The sequence below is a fragment of the Sapajus apella genome, unplaced genomic scaffold (genome assembly GCF_009761245.1).
Source record: "Sapajus apella isolate SASKATOON/1434 unplaced genomic scaffold, GSC_monkey_1.0 scaffold41, whole genome shotgun sequence".
Lineage (NCBI taxonomy): Eukaryota > Metazoa > Chordata > Mammalia > Primates > Cebidae > Sapajus > Sapajus apella.
In genome coordinates this window covers 10497036-10516662 of record NW_022436981.1, presented here as the reverse complement: position 1 = coordinate 10516662, position 19627 = coordinate 10497036, and the positions used below count along the sequence as shown (strand labels likewise).

At 41.2% G+C, this 19627-nt stretch overlaps 1 protein-coding gene across 1 annotated transcript; it reads left to right on the top strand.

Moving 5' to 3' along the window:
- The first annotated feature begins 2145 nt into the window (after positions 1-2145).
- On the top strand, positions 2146-18989 carry LOC116565838 (glutathione S-transferase A4). The gene is made up of 7 exons (XM_032299702.1): positions 2146-2240; positions 3237-3341; positions 9445-9496; positions 11250-11382; positions 12251-12392; positions 14208-14339; positions 18370-18989. The coding sequence occupies exons 2-7, from the start codon at positions 3255-3257 to the stop codon at positions 18490-18492; spliced, it is 669 nt and encodes a 222-aa protein (XP_032155593.1). The 5' UTR covers positions 2146-2240; positions 3237-3254; the 3' UTR covers positions 18493-18989.
- Positions 18990-19627: the final 638 nt, after the last annotated feature.

The window sequence follows — 19627 nt, the reverse complement described above, 5'->3', positions numbered from 1 at the left end:
TATTTTTAGTAGAAATGGGGTTTCACCAGTCGTGAGGTTGATCTCAAACTCTTGACCTTAGGTGATCCACCCGTCTCAGCCTCTCAAAGTGTTGGGATTACAGGCGTGAGCCACCGCACCTGGCCCTCATTGGCTTTTTCAACTAGTAGGCATTTCCAGCTGGATGGCTCATAGCAACAAAAGACAAATCAACCCATTTTCCACAAAGTTTGCCTTCCTCTTCCACTCTTTATGGAGCTAGAAACCAAAGCATTGCCCATTCATTCATTTATTCATTCAACAAATGTTCTTTGAATGACTACTGTATACTAAGACGGATGTACAGAAGGAAAACAAAAAAACCCAAAAATCCTTGATCTCGTGGAATTTAAATGTTATAAAAAACAGACGTGTGTCTTTGTGTGTGTGTGTGTGTGTGTGTGTATGTGTGTTGGGCAGGGCATCATTCTAGACTTTTCTTCCTCCTCCCTTCGACCTGATTTGTAAATCCTTTACCACCTACCTCCTTAGTATTTCACCTTTTCTTCCCCGTATTCTTCAAACTCATGTTGCTACTTTAATTCACACAGAGACAACAGGTTTCTTAGTCTGCCCCTACTGCCCCAATTCATTCTCCACACTTTGGTCGGAGAAACCTACTTAAAATAAAATCTGACCATGTTAGCAGCTACAATTGTTCAGCACTACAGGCTTTTCAAGCAAGATTCTCTCTAGCGTCCCGTGGGTGAAGAAAATAACATTTTTAGCCTGAGAAACAGCAGAAGCTGCCTCTAAAAATAAGATGTATTTTCGAAGGCATATATTTCAAAATTTAAAATCCAATTTTGCAATTGTTCCATAGCATAACCCTGATAGTTTTAATATATTTTTAACCCTTTTAACTAGCTTGCTAGCAAATTTTTTTTTTATTTGCTCCCCAACCCCAAAGACCACCTTCCAAGCCGGTGTGCTGTCTTGAGGCCATTGCTATAGAGCGCTTGTCTCTAAAATGGACAAAATGAAGGGAAATCTCAAGATGTCCCACTGAGATGAAGAAAGAAAGAAGAAAATATGTATGTGTGTATATATGTATACATGTATATGTATGTATATACAAAAGTAGAAAAATTAGGGTCTACTGTTTTGATTTTAATCCGTATGTAGTGCTTTGCCTACTTAATATCCTTATGTGGATTTCCTGAGGGACTTGACATTCCTGTTGGAAAGCATTGTGTACTCGCTGTTTTAAAAGCATCTAAGGGCCAGGCACCGTGGCTCACGCCTGTAATTCCAGTACTTTGGGAGGCCTAGGCGGGCGGATCACCTGAGGTCAGGAATTCGAGACACGGCGAAACCCCGTCTCTACTAAAAATACAAAAATTAGCCGGGCGTGGTGGCGGGCGCATGTAATCCAAGCTACTTGGGAGGCATGAGGCAGGATTCGTTTGAATCTCGAAGACGGAGGTTGCAGTGAGCCGAGATCGCGCCATTGCACTCCATCTCAAAAACTCCATCTCAAAAACAAAACAAAAAAGGCATCTAAAAATTCAGGGGTCAAAAGAAAGGCAGACTGCCACATGCAGCGCCTCATTTGGATGTGTCTGGAGTCTTGGAAGCTTGACTACCCTACGTTCTCCTACAAATGGACCTTGAGAGCTTGTTTGGAGGTTCTAGCAGGGGAGCGCAGCTACTCGTATACCCTTGACCGAAGACCGGTCCTCCTCTATCGGGGATGGTCGTCCTCTTCGACCGAGCGCGCAGCTTCGGGAGGGACGCACATGGAGCGGTGAGGGAGGAAGGGGACACCCGCCTAGCCAGCCAGATCAGCCGAATCAACCCTGGCGATCAATGGGGTGACAGATGTCGCAGCCAGATCGCCCTCACATCCGAGATTTAGGTGAGGCGCACAAGCTATATAAACCGGAAGAAACTTCCAACTTTTCACTGAGGTTAGGTTATTTTTCAATCTAGAGCTTCTGCAAGAAATTTTCATCAAAGACAAATTTAACTGGTATAGCAAATATCATTTATTACTAAAATGCTAACATTTGAGAGAAACGGACTTGATTTTGGGCTGTTTTGACACTATCCAGAATGCCTTGCAGATGGGTGGGGCATGCTAAATACTGCCGTCTCTATTGGTGAGGTCGTCCTGGAGCCTCGCCTAGCTCTCGCGCACTAGGGCCGCCTGCTGGTCCAGTATAGCCGCCTACAGCTGGCCTAGCGCGTTGTGCGGCTCCGAGCCTCCGAGCGGACTCCAGGTCTGTCTCCCTCCTGCCGTAACCCCCTTCCCTGCCCTTTCCCTCTTCTTTTTTCCCTCCCCTCTACTCTCCGAGTCTCACTCTCGCATTCTCGCATTCATCCCTGACCCCCGCCAATTCAGTGCTTCTCTTGTCTTTCTCCCTCTTATCCTCTGCGCTCCAGCCTCAGTCTGGGCAGAGGCAGACCCCTTGGCTGGGGTTGGGGTCCTTCTTGCTCAGTGTGCGTATTTTTTTTTTAAGCCCCTTCTGCGGAGTCTGAATGCATTGATGGAAGGTGGGCTCGGATCGTCCCTGGGCCTGGCCGGGTGGCCGCTACGTCCCTGCGTGGGCTGAGCGGGGAAGCGGAGCACTGGAGAGTGCAGTCTCAGATGGCCAAGCCCTGGCTCCGGCTCATTCTGCAAGACCCGGGACTCATCTCCCAGTAGGGGTGGGAGACACGCGGGACCCGGGAGGCAGCCACCGCATGCGTGACAATGGACGCACGTTTTGTAGACAATAGTAGTACTTGGCCTGTCCACCTCCCGGTTGCTGTGATAATAAAATACGATGATGTATGTAAGAGCATAAATACTTGAAGAGGCTCCAGTGGGTGTGCGATTTTTCTTCGCCGCCCCCTCCTTCCGATGCTTGCCACCCCCTACCCCCAAGCTGAATTTGGAAAAGCTGAAATTCTCAAGGTCAAAATATATAATGTTCTGAATTTGTGAAATCCCGTACTGCTAGCACGTGTTTTTACAACAAATGGCCCCAGCTTCCCAAGATCCAGGATAAGACGTCATAAATAGAAATCATATAAAAGCCAAGGGTTTTTTTTTAAACTCATGTTTTAAAATGGTGGTATGTTTTTCTTGAGTGAGGAAAAATGCAATAACAAAAATAAAGAACAGTTTCCCATGCCAAAATCCTGAATATTCATTTTGCCCCTGAGCATTGCGTTGAAGACGTGAAATTGAGACTGCTGGTAGGCGAGTAGCTGCTGCTGCATTTGTTTTTCAGGAAGCCTGAAAAGCTATCATGGCAGCAAGGCCCAAACTCCACTATCCTAACGGAAGAGGCCGGATGGAGTCCGTGAGATGGGTTTTAGCTGCCGCCGGAGTGGAGGTACCTTATATGCTTTTTCTTCACAGATTTGTCAGGGAACTTTTGAGACCTTTGAAAGAAAAATACATTTTGAAGCAGAGTTCAGTCCTAATTCTCGTCCACCAAAATCACAGACATGCTTCACTGAATCAGATTCCTCTTCCCGGAAGGAATAAATAAATAAAATTTATAAATAAAATTTAGTTCATGGAATTCTACTTTCCTTTTGACTTTTACTTAATTATTAGCTTCTGATCTAGCACAAATGAATATTTGTTAATAAGAAGAAAGGAAATTTACCTGAAAATTGCCAATTACTCTGAGCTTTTATTAATTATACATTCTTAGGGTAAATTTCCTGTTTATTTCAGTGGCTTCGAACTGGCAGCCTTGGTATCTATCTTGCTTGCCCGTGTGTGTGCGTCTGCTTTTGTTTTGTTTTAGCTTCTTATTATGGAAACTTTCAAATACAAACAAATGTAGAGAGAGCATTGCCATGAATTCTATGCACTCATCACCGGACTTCAGCAATCATCAGCTCTATGCTAATCTTGTTTCATCTATCACCCCCTTGTTTCGTGGGAGTAAAAGCAAAATCCAAACATCGTAACATTTCATCTGGGAGTTCCTCAACATTTTTGTCTAACAGATGAGGATTTTAAAACATAACAATATTATTATCACACTCAACAAAATTAACAATTCCTTGTCCTCATTAGAGTCTGATTGTCTCAAACAGGTGTTTTTTATTTGTGTTTATAGTTTGTTCCAGTCTACGTATTACATTTAAAATGGTTATGTTTCTTTCAGTATTTTAAAAATCTGTAGGCTTCCTCTTCATTTTTTTTACAAACAAACTTATGTTTGGGAATAAGTTCAGATTTATAGAAAAGTTATAAAATAATACAGCCCCTTCTTATTCAGTCTCCCTTAATGTAACATTTTACATCACCATGATTAACACCGGTGCATGTTAATTTCTAAGTAACTAATTTCTAAGTAACTAAACTACAGTTTAAACTTAGCTTATAATCCAGTGACCTATATTGACTTTTTTCAGATTTCACTGTTTTTTTCTACTAATGTTCTGATTTTTTTGAGATGGAATCTGGCTCTGTCACCCAGGCTGGAATGCAGTGGTGCAATCTTGGCTCACTGCAACCTCTGCCTCCTAGGTTCAAGCAATTCTCCTGCCTCAGCCTCCTGAGTAGCTGGGACTACAGGTGCACGCCACCACAACCAGCTAAGTTTTTGTATTTTTTTAGTAGAAACAGGGTTTCTCCATGTTGGCCAGGCTGGTCTCAAACTCCTGACCTCAAGTGATCCGCCCACCTCGGCCTCTGAAAGTACCGGGATTCCAGGCGTGAGCCACCACACCCAGCCCATTGCTAGTGTCCTTTTACTATTCCAGGATCCAACATTATATTTATTCATTATGTTTCCATAGTTGCCAACAATCCATGACAATTTCCCAGTCTTTCCTTCATTTTACCCATCTTGACGGTTTTGAAAAGTACTGGTCAGTTATTTTTGTAGATTCTGATTGCTTTCATCTTGGTTTTTTGTGTGTGTGTTTAGACTGAAGTTAAGGGTTTTGGGAAAGAATGCCACAGAGGTGAAGTATCCTCACCTCATTATATTAGGGGTTACATATTAACACGAGTTGTCACTGGCAATATTAACCTTGATCACATGGTTAAGGTAGTCTCTGCCAGGTTCCTCCAGTGTAAAGTTACTGTCTTTCCCTGTATTCTTCTGAAGCAGATCATGAAGTCTGGCCCACATTCAAAATGATGAGAATTAAGTTCTACCTCCTGGATGAGGTAGTATCTACATTTGAAATTTTTATATAAGGAAGATTTGTCTCCACGCATTTCCTCAGTTACCCAATTTTTTATATCACTATAGACCTAAGTATATTGATTTTATACTTTAGGTTATAGTCCAATGACCTAAATTGCCAAAATTGTTCCAGCTTTGGCCACTATTGGTGCTCTTTCAGGTTTGGCTTTTTTGATTTCAGATTGGCCTCTTTTTTGTTCTCAGCACTTTCTGACACTACAAAATGCTCTGTGCTCATCTTGTATTAATATTTTCCCTGCCCTAGCCCTAGAATCAGTAATTTCTTCAATAGAAAATGGTATTAACAAGACGCACGGTGGCTCATGCCTGTAATCCCAGCACTTTGGGAGGCTGAGGCAGGTGGATCATGAGGTCAGGAGTTTGAGACTAGCCTGACCAACATGGTGAAACCCTGCCTCTACTAAAAATACAAAAATTAGCTGGGTTTGGTGGTGCGAACCTGTAATCCCAGCTACTCAGGAGGCTGAGGCAAGAGAATCGCTTGAACCCGGGAGGTGAAGGTTGCAGTGAGCCGAGATTGAGCCACTGCACTGCAGCCTGGGCGACTGAGCGAGACTCCATCTCAAAAAAACAAAAAGAAAAGAAAAGACAATAGCATTAACAGCCAAGGTCTGGGTGCTAGATATCTACCTTTGCTTCTAGTGCCATTTATTTGTGGAATAAACTGCCCTGTAGAATTTCTCCTATTCTGGATTTGGTTTACTTGCCCTCCAAGTGTTGCCTTGCGGTAGCATGGTAAAATTGTAACCGGGTTTTTTCTTGGATGCCCGTGACTGTTGTGGGTTTTTGGCCTTCAGCCTCCTAAGGAATAAGCGGTGGGGCCCCTGCAGGTGGACTGTATGCTCGTAAAGTGAATATCGGACCCAAAAAGTGTTGCAGAAAGGTGATTTTATTTAGGTTGAGAAAAGAGAAGGAACGAAGAAGAGAAAGGCTTCCACGAAGAGTGTGGACGGGGATTCCTGAGGGGAAGTCCAGGAGGGAGCTCCCACTGCGTGGGAGGGGATTCCAGAAAGCTGGAATTCCGGCGCAGGTGAGGGATCACGGACTTTTATTCCGGGAGAAACTCCCACCTTCTCCAAGACCCTGGGCCAATGAAAGGAGTTCCTTAGAACTTCCGCTGGAGTGATTGACTTTTAGCGAAATTCAAACATAAACCGTTGAATCTCCCGGATGGAGAGAGATGGGAGGGGGGCATGGCGCCAGGAAATTCTTGCCCTTAAAGCTTCGCCCCCCCCTCATGAACCCGGAAGAAGAACACATTCCCACAAAATGAGGATACCCTTATTTTAACATGCTCCTCTATTCTCTGTACTTCCCATAAATTACTAGCTGGACCCAGAGGCATGATCACTTCAGGCTCCTTTTTTCTTTCTCTTTAATTTTTTTTTCCTGCCAGACTCTGTCAGAGGAGATACTCTGAACAAACACATTTCTATTGTACCACATCAGGGACTGCCTGGCATCTGGTGGTCTCATTTTCAGTGATGCCAAGTTTCATCATTGTGTTCCTGTGATGTCAACGCTGATCCACACATTATAGTATCTCCCATTTTCTTTTCAACTTGTGGTTTTAGCAGCTGTTGGTCATCATCATTGGGGATTACAAAATGGCAATTATTTTAATTTCCATCATTTCACCTATGTTTATGAACTGCGATTCTAAGAGAGTACTTGTCACTCATTAACTAATTACTTTAAAATATGGCTCATATAGGAAAGGTAAGGTAATTGCTTATCAATTTTCAGAATAATGCGTTGTTACCCTAGCAACCTCAAAAGATGGCAAATGTGAGTTATTGGATTATGGGTTTTGTGTTTGCTGTTTTTATTTTTTGCATATGATAACTTGCCACATGGTGTTTTACAATTTTCTAAATGAGTTGACATCATTTTCATATGCAGATTCTGATTTCTGACTTGTCTTTAGAAATTGGAAGATATGGTGATCCTGAGTTCTCATTTTCACAGGGCAGCAATTGTTGGATCTGAATAAGGACTGCCCCACCTTGTCCTCTTGTCTCGCCGTGTATTTGTTAACTGTTAAGAGGAAAATGAAAAACATTCATGGTCCCAGGACCTGAACCTGCTCAACTTCACTTGTGTCTGTCATTTGTCTAATACCCATAGTGTTCTGTGTTTGTAATTCTTTCTTTATTTCATAGGTTTTGAATGGATGTCTTATATATGTGTGCAATATAATCCTTTGCCAAGTATTCTCTCTTTCTTGTCTTCATTCTAGCCTGCCCCTCCTACTATTTTTGGTTACAGTAATAAAAACTCAACCCCAAATAAGTTAAACAAAAAAATAATGAGTCATCTGACCCACCTACCTGAGACCAGTCACAGGGACAGGCTGATCGGGTGGAGTAATGAGCGCATTCCTCAGACCAGAGTGGAGGAAGCTAGATTGGTTTCTCTCCTAGGGCAACCACATGGTTTACAGTGACAATTCCCAAAAGGTGGAGGGGAGGGGGGCCCTCCCCATCTCTTTGCCAGTTAAGTTTGTGCTCACATAGATGTGAGACAGTCAGGAGGAATCAGCTGGCAGCCACCAGACAAGTCCATGTTTCTCAATATTCCATGATTAGGTTGGACCTGAAGTTGAAGCACATACATCTGAGTGAGCAGGTCGCTACAACCTGCTGAAAACAGCCTGCTCTAATTCAGGGAGTCCTCAGTGTTGGTCAGTCACTTAATTTGAGTCATCATTGATATTGCTATATGTTGCTTGTTTCTTCCATGCTTGGAACTTTATTTGCCCAAAGACCCCTCAAAACCCAGGCAAATCCCCATTGATACATGGGAGATTTATACCATTTCTACCATTAACAAGGAGCATCAATTGAACACCGTGTCCCTGCATATATCAGATAAACTTTCTGAGCCAAATGTGGTGGCTTGAGTCTATAATCTCAGCTTCTTGGGAGGCTGAGGGTGGCAGGATCCCTTGAGCCCAGGAGTTTGAGGATGTAGTGAACTGTGACTGAGCCACTGCATTCCACCCTGGGTGATAGAACTGTAAGAAAAAATAAATTATTAGTTATTTCTGTTAACTAATATGATGTTTTGACTTTTGATTTTAGTATGTTGTAGCACAAATATCCAGGGACAAATTCCTCAATTGCCTCTATCTGAGAGACAAATTGTCAGTTGATCCAGGAGTACTGCCTGCACCACATCTGACCACCTGGGCTTTGGGATAAATGTCCTGAGCATTGTTGTCCCAAGGCTACTGTTCATGAGTGTTAGATGGAGATCTCCGGGAGCACCGAGGACCCTTTCCTCATACCATGAGCACCCACCCTGGCAAGTAGTAGAAGCCAGGCCTCTACCCTATGATCCTGATTCTCCCCACCCCTCCAAGTTGAATGTTTTTTCAACTAAATTCACCGTTTGTTAACATTTTGCCTCATTTGCTTTTTCTCTTCCCTTTTTTTTTTTTTCTGAATTATTTCAAAGTAGTTGCAGACATCAGCATGTGTCTTCTTCCCAATGTTACAGGAAAGGGGTCCCAACCCACACCCCAAACAAGGGTTCTTGGATTCTGCACAAGAAAGAATTCAGGGAAGTCCACAGTGCAAAGCAAAAACAAGTTTATTAAGAAAGAAAAGGAATAAAAAAAATAGGAGCCTAGTTCCTTTCAGGGGGCAGTGATACTTAGAAACCAAGGTATGGATGCTAAGACTGCTCTTTCTCTCCGCTCCTTGAGACTGTTTAACTTGGTATTTTCAGTCCTGAACCTGTAATGATATTTAACTCCTTTTGGAGGTTGGGGATAGCTTTTTTGATACATGCATATCATGTGTAGTGATCAAGTCAGGGTAATTAGAATATCCATCACCCACCTCAGACATTTATCTTTCCTTTATGGTGAAACGTTCCAACTCTTCTCACCATTTTGAACTATGTATTATGTTATTGTTAACTATAGTCACCCTACTGTACTATCAAAACTAGATTTTATTTCTTCTGTCTAGCTGTATTTATGTACCATTAACCAAACTCTTTCCACATCCCCTTCCTCACTACACTTCCCAGCCTCTAGTAAACACCAATCAACTTTCTATTTTCATGAGATCTACTTTTTTAGCTCCCACATATGAATCAGAACATGCAATCTTTGTCTTTCTGTGCCTGGCTTATTTCACTTAACGTAATGACCTCCGTTTCTGTCTGTGTTGCTGAAAATGACAGGATTTTATTTTTTAAATGGCTGAATAATATTCCACTATGTATATATTGTTCTTTTTTTTAAATTTAGTTTGATGAAGAATTTCTGGAAACAAAAGAACAGTTGCACAAGTTGCAGGATGGTGAGTATGAAAATGAACCAACTGTCTCTAATAGTGATTTTCCTTTAAGAAATGCTATCTATGTGGAAGGGCAAAAATATTTGATGACACTGAACATTCAGAACAGTACCCTAAAACCAAAAAAGCACGAGGGGATAAATAGCTGAAATTGCCAGGAAATCAATTCTTATTCAGTAGTTCCATAAAAGCTGGCTGAAGGGAGTGAACGACTCTTCTCCATTCCTTTCTTCTCCCCTCTCTCTCCTCCAATCTCTTCCTCCCACTTTCTTTCTCTCTCTTGCCCCTTCCCTCCTTTTCATCTTCCACTACATCCTTCACACTATCCGGGGCATCCTGGCCTGCTTGAAGTATGCAGATAAATATCCCCATCTACATGGGGAGACTTTCTGAAGTAAATACTACACAGAAGTGAAATCAACCAACCCCCCTCCCTGCTTTAATTCCTGGTCAGCCCTGCTCCCTCCTTGCCATCCATTGTAGCAGGAGCCACCAGCAGACCCATAAGGAATGCACCCATTAACCCTGTGAGCAGCCTCCTCCCAGCAACAGCAGGGTCCTCAGGCCCAACTCAAGGCTCCCTTGTGTGGTACCGGTACTCCAGGGCTGTAAGGCCATCTTTTGTGTGTGACGCTGGCTGGAAGCCACTAGGCATGTGCTAAGTACTCTTCTCCTGTCTCCCCTCACCTCCCGCAAATGCCCAAATCCCTCAAGGGCCAGGCTGCACCCTATAACTACATCTCTCCCCAGGATTTGGTATGTGGAAAGTGTTGGATTCCGGTTTGTTAAAGAAAAAAGTGGGTTATTTTTTTTCACTATTGACAGCAAACTTGGTAGTAAATGTGGCTACTGTTCTGTAGCCACAGAAGAGATATAAACTAAAGAGTATACATGAGTCTCAGCTGATTACTTAGGTTTCATGATCAGATTCTCTAAAAACAGTGCTGTCCAGCGGAACATTCTATGGTGAAGGAAACGTTCTATTCTGCACTGTCCAGTATGGTAGCCACTAGGCACATTTGACTGTTGAGCACGAGAAGTATGTCTAGTGCAACTGAGGAACTGAATTTTAAGATTTAAAAATTGTAATTAATTTAAATTTAGGTTTACATAGCTGCATGTTGCTAGTGATTGCTGTATTGGCCAGTGTAGACTGAAGAAATATCTTCTGTAATGAAGATAATTACCCCCAGTCCTATCACTGTGAATAGGTATTTTTCCGGGGGTGAAAATGAAAAGGGTGGGTTTATAACAATGCTAGTTTTCAGGCCTCTTTTTTTTTTTTTTTTCCTGAGACAGAGTCTTGCTCAGTCGCCCAGGCTGGAGTGCAATGGCATGATCTCGGCTCACTGTAACCTCTGCCTCCCAGGTTCAAGCAATTCTCTGCCTCAGCCTCGCGAGTAGCTGGGATTACAGGTGCCCGCCACCATGCTCTGCTAATTTTTGTATTTTCAGTAGAGATGGGGTTTCACCATGTTGGCCAGGCTGGCTCGAACTCCTGACCTTGTGATCCACCTGCCTCAGCCTCCCAAATTGCTGAGGTTACAGGCGTAAGCCACAGCACCCGACCCCTTCAGGCTTTTTTATGGCTAAATCTGCTCTCCTGAATGAAGTTAAGGTTATCTGTCATCCAGAAGCTTTACACTATTTCCTAAGGCCATGATTCCACTGTTTATTTTCATTCAACAGAGCATTGTTTAGGGGTTGGGGGACAGGGAAGAAGAGATCACTTCTAACTCTGGGCTTCCATTCTTAGGTAACCACCTGCTGTTCCAACAAGTGCCCATGGTTGAAATTGACGGGATGAAGTTGGTACAGACCCGAAGCATTCTCCACTACATAGCAGACAAGCACAATCTCTTTGGCAAGGACCTCAAGGAAAGAACCCTGTACTGTGGCCCCTCTCGAGTGTTCTCACTTGTCAGCTTACTGATGCCTTAGCTGATTAGCAACCCCCTGCAGCATGACACGTTTACTTTATGTCTTACATAGTTAGTGAGATCAGAGAACAAAAACCCAGGAGGGTCACAAAGACCAGTTGAAACTTCAGTAGAGAGAGCCTGAATAAAACAAAAGAAAAGAATTGGATTCAGAAATTGAATACTAGATCTAGGGTGTCATTGTTTCAGATTTCAAATTTTTAAATGCTTTGATACTGCTTTTTCCCTTTCTTGCAAATTCACTATTGTTAAGTATGAGGAATGAGGAGGTTCTGTGACATTCAAGGCCTGGGAGAGAGAGCATTAGATTACAATTTGAATTCAAAGCCTGGTCCTTGCACCCCTTAGATGCATGACCCTGGACAAAGTGGGAATAGTACATTTCTCATAGTGTCATGTGATTCAATGAGATAATGGATAGAGAGTGTTTAGCACTATGCATGGTACACTCTGAGCACCCATAAGTGATATTCACTACTTTTGTAAATACGAAGTTTGACCCATACCAAGAGACCAAAATGTAGATGCTGGGGTGAGGATTAAGGAGGTAGATACCCAGAAAGAGAGCACTTATGAATGTCAAGCTCTCTGATCTGTGACAGATTTCCAAAAGATTTTTTTCTGAGTTACAACTAGAATTGACCTTATATCTTTGCTCTTAAGAGACAGGTATAGGTAAATGCTTCTAGGAACGTGAGTTACCAACACACTAAAAAAAAAAAAAAGAAAAAGAAAAAAAGCACTCTGAATTCTTAGTTGTGGAAACTGATGACTTGGAAGGGAGAAGAAACTGAGACAACTGCTTTTTTGTTTTAAGGATTGACATGTATGTAGAGGGGACGCTGGATCTGCTGGAACTGCTTATCATGCATCCTTTCTTAAAACCAGATGATCAACAAAAGGAAGTGGTTAACATGGCCCAGAAGGCGATCATTAGATACTTTCCTGTGTTTGAAAAGGTAGGTGGCAGAGATGCCTACATACACTGAGTAACCAAACCACAAAGGAGCTACCACAAATACCCTTTTCTGCCCAGGGCATCTTAAAGCTGAGCCCAGTTGGATTAACTAACCTAAGGGCTAATAGCAGCCACAGCACAAAGCTGGTGTCTTAGAGCCCCTCAGACTCTGCTAGGACCGCATGATTCCGAAGTCTAGAAAAAGTATGGGCTTCCTGCCTTTGTCCCTTATTGTTCCTTGCATTCACCAAGTGCTCACCTTGTGTGGGTACAGCAGAGACTTCAGAAGATGCAGAAAAGCAGAAACCACCTCATTTGTTCATTCAACAAACAGTTGTTGAATAGCTATCTCGTAGCGGACATCCTCCTTGATAATTTGATATGAGAAAAAGAACCATTTCCATTTTATTTGTCTTCCCTTTGCTCTTTTTGTTTTTGGTTTTGTTGTTTTTCTCTGTTTGCTGTATCTGCTTTTCCGAGCTTCAGATTTTTTATTCCTGAACTGGGAGGAATTTTTTTTAGTGTTTCAGTACAAACACTAAAGAAAAGCATGTGAAAATATGGGAAGGCCTATTTGGCAAGCTTCCTGTGACCATCTTCACGGAATTAGACTTAGGAAAAAGGAGAGGTAATTTCTGGGGTTTCTGTAGCTTGGTTTTATGGTCTCTTTCCCACAGACACTTTGTGAATGTAAAATAGGATAATGCAGAAATGTGGTCTGAAAAGGGCACACAGGAGCTGCTGCTCTGGTGAAGGATCACTGCTCATTCTTAGGTCCCAGGGGCCCAGAATGTGTCAGGGTTTCTTGCAACACACCTGTGAAATGAGAACTGTTGTCCCTTTTACACATGATGAAATGAAGTCATGGAGAGATTTAGTGACCTGTCAAAGGTAACATGGCTAGAAAACTGAAAGATTTTTTTTCGAGGAAAAAAAAATCTCATTTAATGACTTCAGTATTCACATGAGGAAGTAAAGACCCAGGATAAAGAAGTCAGCAGCCAAGCTGGCTTATCCAGTGGACGCTTGAGAGCAGGGTTGGAACTGTGGCCTCTGACTACAAATTCAGGATGCATTATACTATGCCACTCTGGCTGCAGTAGCTATATTTGACTTTGAGTTGTGTTCAGAGTCCCTGTCACACACACACTTGTACAGCGCAGACACCCATGGGCATCTAAGAGTTCACTGTGAAGGGGATCTCCCCTTTGCTGCCACCACTCCTTATCTCTCCCTAATTGATTCCTATAAAGCCCCCTAGCTATATCTTACCCTCAGAATGGGAGTCAAGATGAACTCAAGTTTTTAATCTCTGTTTTGGGAGATGTAAGAGGAAGTCTAATTTTATAATTGGGTTGCATTTATGACTACACGTCTTGATGTTCTAGCAACAGAACTGGGAAATAAGAGTGGGCCTCTTGAAGATGATCTATCACTTAGATTTCTTAAATCACCCTGCCCCTCCCCAAGCCTCCTGCATGCATTTCTGTAGATAAATTTTTGGAGTAGACGTATCCTTTGAAAACACCAGATGCTAAATCCAGAAATAAGGAATTTTCCCTTCCTCACTTCAGTGTCTCATTCAGATCCACAGCATACATTTAAGGATGCTTTCATGTATTTTCACGCCTTGTTTTGTACTCTTTCTTTCTCTTTATCTCTGTCAGATATAGGGGGTGTTCTCTTAATTGATGTTATTTATGAAACTAAGGACAAGGCCATAGTTTCACCTCTTCTCAGATACTGCACTGATTCAATAGCCTCATAAGTCTCTCCATGTGGAATATTATAACTGATGCAAACCATTTTCCTACAGATTTTAAGGAGTCACGGACAAAACTTTCTTGTTGGTAATCAGCTGAGCCTTGCAGATGTGATTTTACTCCAAACCATTTTAGCTCTAGAAGAGAAAATTCCTAATATCCTGTCTGCATTTCCTTTCCTCCAGGTAAATAAAACTATGTATTAGAAGATTGGCCTAGAACTCCTGGGCCTCCCTTCCGTGCCTATTGTTTCGTTGGCTTTGGGGAGTGTGAGTGTGTGTGTGTGTGTGTGTGTAATTTTTTTAAGTTTGGCAAATGAAATGAAAGTGAGGACCTGAAGTTGTTTTTCTAGTTCTTAAATACTTCAAGTTGAAAGATCATTGATGTGTAAAAGATTTGTTTTTTGAGATGGGATCTTGCTATATTGCCCAGGATAGTCTTGAACTCTTGGGCTGAAGAGATCCTCCCACCTCAGTTTCTCGAGTAGTGGGGACTATAGGCGTGTGCCAGCACTCCCAGCTCAGAAATTTCCATCAGAATTTTGTTCCATAACTGTACTCCTGGAAAAAAACTCCATACACAAGAAGTTTGCCACTGGGGACTTCCCATAGAAATAACCATAGAGGTGAGGTGCTCTCACGCTCTCATGTATCTACTGATGGGAGAGTGGGTGAGATCAACATCAAAACCGTCTATTCATCAGGCTGTGACCCCCTTTCTCTGAAATAGTATGGTCTCAAGTTAGGAAATTTTAAGGCTGATCTCTGAAAGCAATTGAAAGATGTTAGCACCCTAAACATCACCCCAAAGCATTCCTACCATTCTCCTTCTGAGAAATTCCAAGGAAAGATTTGTGTGGTTCAAATTATCCCTCAGGGTTATTCTGGCAGGATTGATCATAGAACTTTAAAGCAGAGACGGGCCTTAAAAAAAAAATCTCATTTGATGATTTCAGTATTCACATGAGGAAGTAGAGACCCAGGATAAAGAAATCAGCAGCCAAGCTGGTTTAGCCAGTGGATGAGAACCTTAGCCTTTTATTTCCATGTCTAATGTGCAGACTTTAACCCCTGGGCCAAACCTGGCCTGCCACCTGTTTTTGTACAGCTCTTAAGAATAATTTCTACATTTTTAAATTGTTGAAAAATATCTCTGGAATAATATTTCATGACACATGAAAATTATATGAAATTCAAATTTTAGTATTCATAAATTTCATTGGAACAAAGCCATGCCCACTCATTTACAAAATGCCAATGTTGCCTTTGTGCTTCTACAGCAGACTTGAATAGATCAGACAGAGACCATATGGCCTGCAGAACTTAAAATATTTGCTGACTGGCCCTTTATAGAGAAAGCTTGCCAATCCCTGATACAGACCAAATTGCTATGTACTTGACCAAGTTATCAAAAGCCAAGAGAGACACACTAAGTCCCCAAAGAGTAACATACATAAAACAGTTTTTTGCCAAGTCTGTTAAATATTTTGATATGCTAATGAGGGCAATTACCACCAGTTCAATAAATACACCCGGAAAATGAGAATAAAAATCTTCAACAAGACAATAAACCACCATATCATTTATGATGTTATAGTTTATATACTTTTTTTCAATTTTTTTTTTCATTTACTTTTGCAGACACAGAGATCAACTTTCTTTAATGTGATTTTATTTATTCAGAACTTAGGATACTTTTCACCTGAAGTATTCTTTTGCACTGTTAAAAAAAAAAAAAACCAACATTATTTGTTTAGCAGAGAAGGGGAAATCAGAGGAAGGGATCTGCTACTTGTTGAGTGCCAGCTTCGTTTCAGTCAGTCTGCTAGGCACTTACATGCATTTACTCATCTGTCCTCTCAACCCCACCCCAGTAACCCAGGAGATAGGCTTCACCATCTCCATTTTACAGATGAAAACTACAGGCTTGGAAACCTTACATTCTGCATAAAGTTGCAAGACTGTGGATGGCTGAGTTGGGAGCCACAGAGGAGTCTGGGACCTAAGTCTATACTCTTTCTGCTAGTCTGTATGGTTTCTGAAAAATAGATTATTTAGAAGTACTAGAAGCACCTATATCCCTTAATAGGTGGGATGCTGAACCTAGAAGTAGGTAGACTGCTAAGCTTATTAAATATGAAATCTAGGTCAGGTATGGTGGCTTATGCCTAATCCCAGCACTTTGGGAGGCTGAGGCAGGTGGATCACTTGAGGTCAGGAGTTCGATACCAGCCTGACCAACATAAGGAAACATTGTCTCTACTAAAAATACAAAAATTAGCTGGGCGTGATGGCATCTGCCTGTAATCCCAGCTACTCGGAAGGCTGAGGCAGGAAAATCGCTAGAACCAGGGAGGCAGAGGTTGCCGTGAGCCAAGATAGTGCTACTGCACTCCAGCCTGAGTGACAGTAAAACTGTGTCTAAAAAAAAAAAAAGTGAAATCTTTCCAGGCATGCATATACATGCTTGTGAACACATACACACATACCTCACAGGTAGTAAGGTACTTTTCATTGAATATACACAAAAGATCTAAAAAGTCTACGGTAAATGATAGAGATCAAGCTTTTTTTGGTAAGCTGTAGCACCAGGACCTATTGGTATTTTCCATTCATGACACTATAATAACAATCCCCCTTTTTTTTTTTAATCCCAAAGTGCTGGGATTACAGGCCGGAGCCACCATGCCCAGACAATAACAATCCTTTTTTAAGCCCCAAGGCTTTATCTGTATAAATACAGTTTTAATCTCTGATCAGATCGAGCATCAATATTTAAAAACTTCAGAATCTGACACCAGATCTATGATGAATTTTAAAGAGTTATTCCTGTGTTGACTAATGGATTTAAAAAGTTACAAAAGTTTTATTATACATAACTATGAACCCCAGATAAATCTTGAAACAATACATCCTTTGGAACAAGCTTCTAAATTTTGGTATACTATTTAAAATCAGATAACAGAAGTAGAGCTTAAGTAAGTAATGAAAAGAGAAAATTGTCATATTTATATATAATTAATTGGCATCATTATTAGGGTTTTTGTTAATATTAGTGACATGTATATATGTTTGTGTGTGTGTGTGTGTGTGCTTAACTAAGGCTGTGCCTTGTGCATAATAGGCAATAAATAGTAGCTATTTAAAATGACCTCTTCACTTTTAAATAAATGATTTTATTTAAATAGCTTTAAAAGGTTTTACTAGAACAATTGTAAATGATGAGTATATGTTTCTTCATATAGTTCGGATTTTTCACTAGATCAAATGGGCTTTTCTTCTCAGTTACTGAAAATTGGTAAGATTTGACTCTATGAATGAAAAATAGAATTTTTTCTTCCATTCCAGTTTACGTAAATATTTGGTATCTGAGCCAGAGGCTAGGAAAAAATGTAACTGGCTATTTCCTCTACATAGCCAGAAAGAGGATTCATTTACTGATAGGAATAAAAAGTCTGAAGAAGCTGAATCTTAAAATATAAATTGTACCATCTGATGACTTTTTAAAGCACTTTTACTTAAATGGCTCATGCATTTTCTCCCAGCAGATCAATGCACTTCAGGTGGCTGGTCAGAGTGGCATTTACAGCAAATTGATCATAACCAGTTACAGCTTTCTTTGTTCCTACTCCACTCCCATTGCTTTGCTTTACTAACATTAAAAAAAAAAAATACACTTGAGGTATTTTCTATGAGTTTTTTCCTTTTCTTTTTTTTTCACCTTAAGTGTCAGAATTCTATTTTGAGTATGTTTTTACTTTTGCCATTTCTGGAAAGAGTTCATATCTTTTTGTGAACCTGGAGATTGACGTAAACCCTGATCTTGATACAGGTGATTGATGACACAGATTGTATAGTCATAGAAATCAGATCTTAACCCAAGCTTGTCCAACCCACGGCCTGCAGGCTGCATGTGGCCCAGGACAGCCTTGAATGTGGCCCAACATAAAGTCGTAAACTTTCTTAAAACATTATATTTTGGGATTTTTTTTTCCAGCTCATTAGCTATCATTAGTGTAGTGTATTTTATGTGTGGCCCAGTGAAGCCAAAAGATTGGATGCCTGTAGTAAACAAATGCTGGATTTCAGTTCTGCTTGGAACCTTTCAACGAGTATTTATTAAACAAATTTTGATGGGTGATTTTGTGTAATCATATTTTCATAGTAACTAATACCTTTGCTGTTAGCCTAAAACTTTTGGATTTTCCTTTTTCAGGAGTACACAGTGAAACTAAGTAATATCCCTACAATTAAGAGATTCCTTGAACCTGGCAGCAAGAAGAAGCCTCCCCCTGATGAAATTTATGTGAGAACCGTCTACAACATCTTCAGGCCATAAAACAACACATCCATGTGTGACTGAGAACGTGTTGCCAGAGATGGCTGTGTCCACAGTAATGTCTTAATTGATCCCAGCTCTGTAACGTTGCTATGTATTCAGTTGGGTCCTAAGTCGGGTCTTTTGTGTCAAAGAGATAGTCTCTTCTAGAAATATCAAAGTTTTTTGTCCAGTAAATAATTGTTAGGGGATTTTTTTGGAAAACCTTTTTGGAGAGGCTGTCATTTAAATTAGATCTGACCAGGCTACTCATGTCCCGTAACCAGTTCATCTTGATAACCAGAATAGGCAGGATCTCATGTTCTCCCCTGAGCATCTTTCTGCTCTCCTTATCCTATTCTCTTATCCTTATCCCCTCCAGCGTCTTCCTAATTCGTAGTGTTTATTAACAACAGAATGTCTAGTGAATGACTCTCCTCTGAGCTGTAATAAATAAAATGGCAGTAATGAATACAGCCAATATTAGCCAAAATAAAGAATTTATGAGTCATTGCTCATTGCCTTGTTGCTAGAATTTTTAATTAATTTTTTTGAAATACAGACTACATTTGCATGGTTCAAAAATTAAAGTGTAAAAGGTCTCAGAAGTCTTTTCAACCCTGCTTCCCAGCAACCAAGTCCTGCTTCTTACAGGCAAATGCAGTTGAAATTGGTGTACCCTTCCAGTTACATTTGGCACATATAGAAGAAAATGCAAATATATATGTTTTTATCTTCTTGCTACCCAAGTGGTTATTTGTAGACTTCTAATTTTTTTGCACTTCAGAACTCAAAATATGGTCTGTTAATAGAATGTTCCCGTTAAACAGGTGTTCATTCATGTCTCAAATACTTATCAAGCATCAGCTGGGCACAGTGGCTCACACCTGTGATCCCAGAGCTTTGGGAGGCTGAGGTGGGTGATCATCTGAGGTCAGGAGTTTGAGACCAGCCTGGTCAACATGGTGAAACCCCATCTCTACTAAAAATGCAAAAAGTAGCCAGGCATGGTGGCACGCCCTGTAATCTCAGCTACTTGGGAGCCTTAGCTGGGAGAATTGCTTGAACCTGGGAGGCAGAGGCTGCAGTGAGCCGAGATAATGCCACTGTACTCCAGCCTGTGTGACAGAGCAAGACAATGTCTCAAAAAATAATA

Coding starts and splice junctions, on each gene's coding strand:
- LOC116565838 (XM_032299702.1), top strand. CDS start 3,255: ATGGCAGCAAGGCCCAAACTCCACTATCCTAACGGAAGAGGCCGGATG. Junction 12,393..14,207: donor ACTTTCCTGTGTTTGAAAAG/GTAGGTGGCAGA, acceptor ATTTTCCTACAG/ATTTTAAGGAGTCACGGACA. Junction 14,340..18,369: donor CTGCATTTCCTTTCCTCCAG/GTAAATAAAACT, acceptor TTCCTTTTTCAG/GAGTACACAGTGAAACTAAG.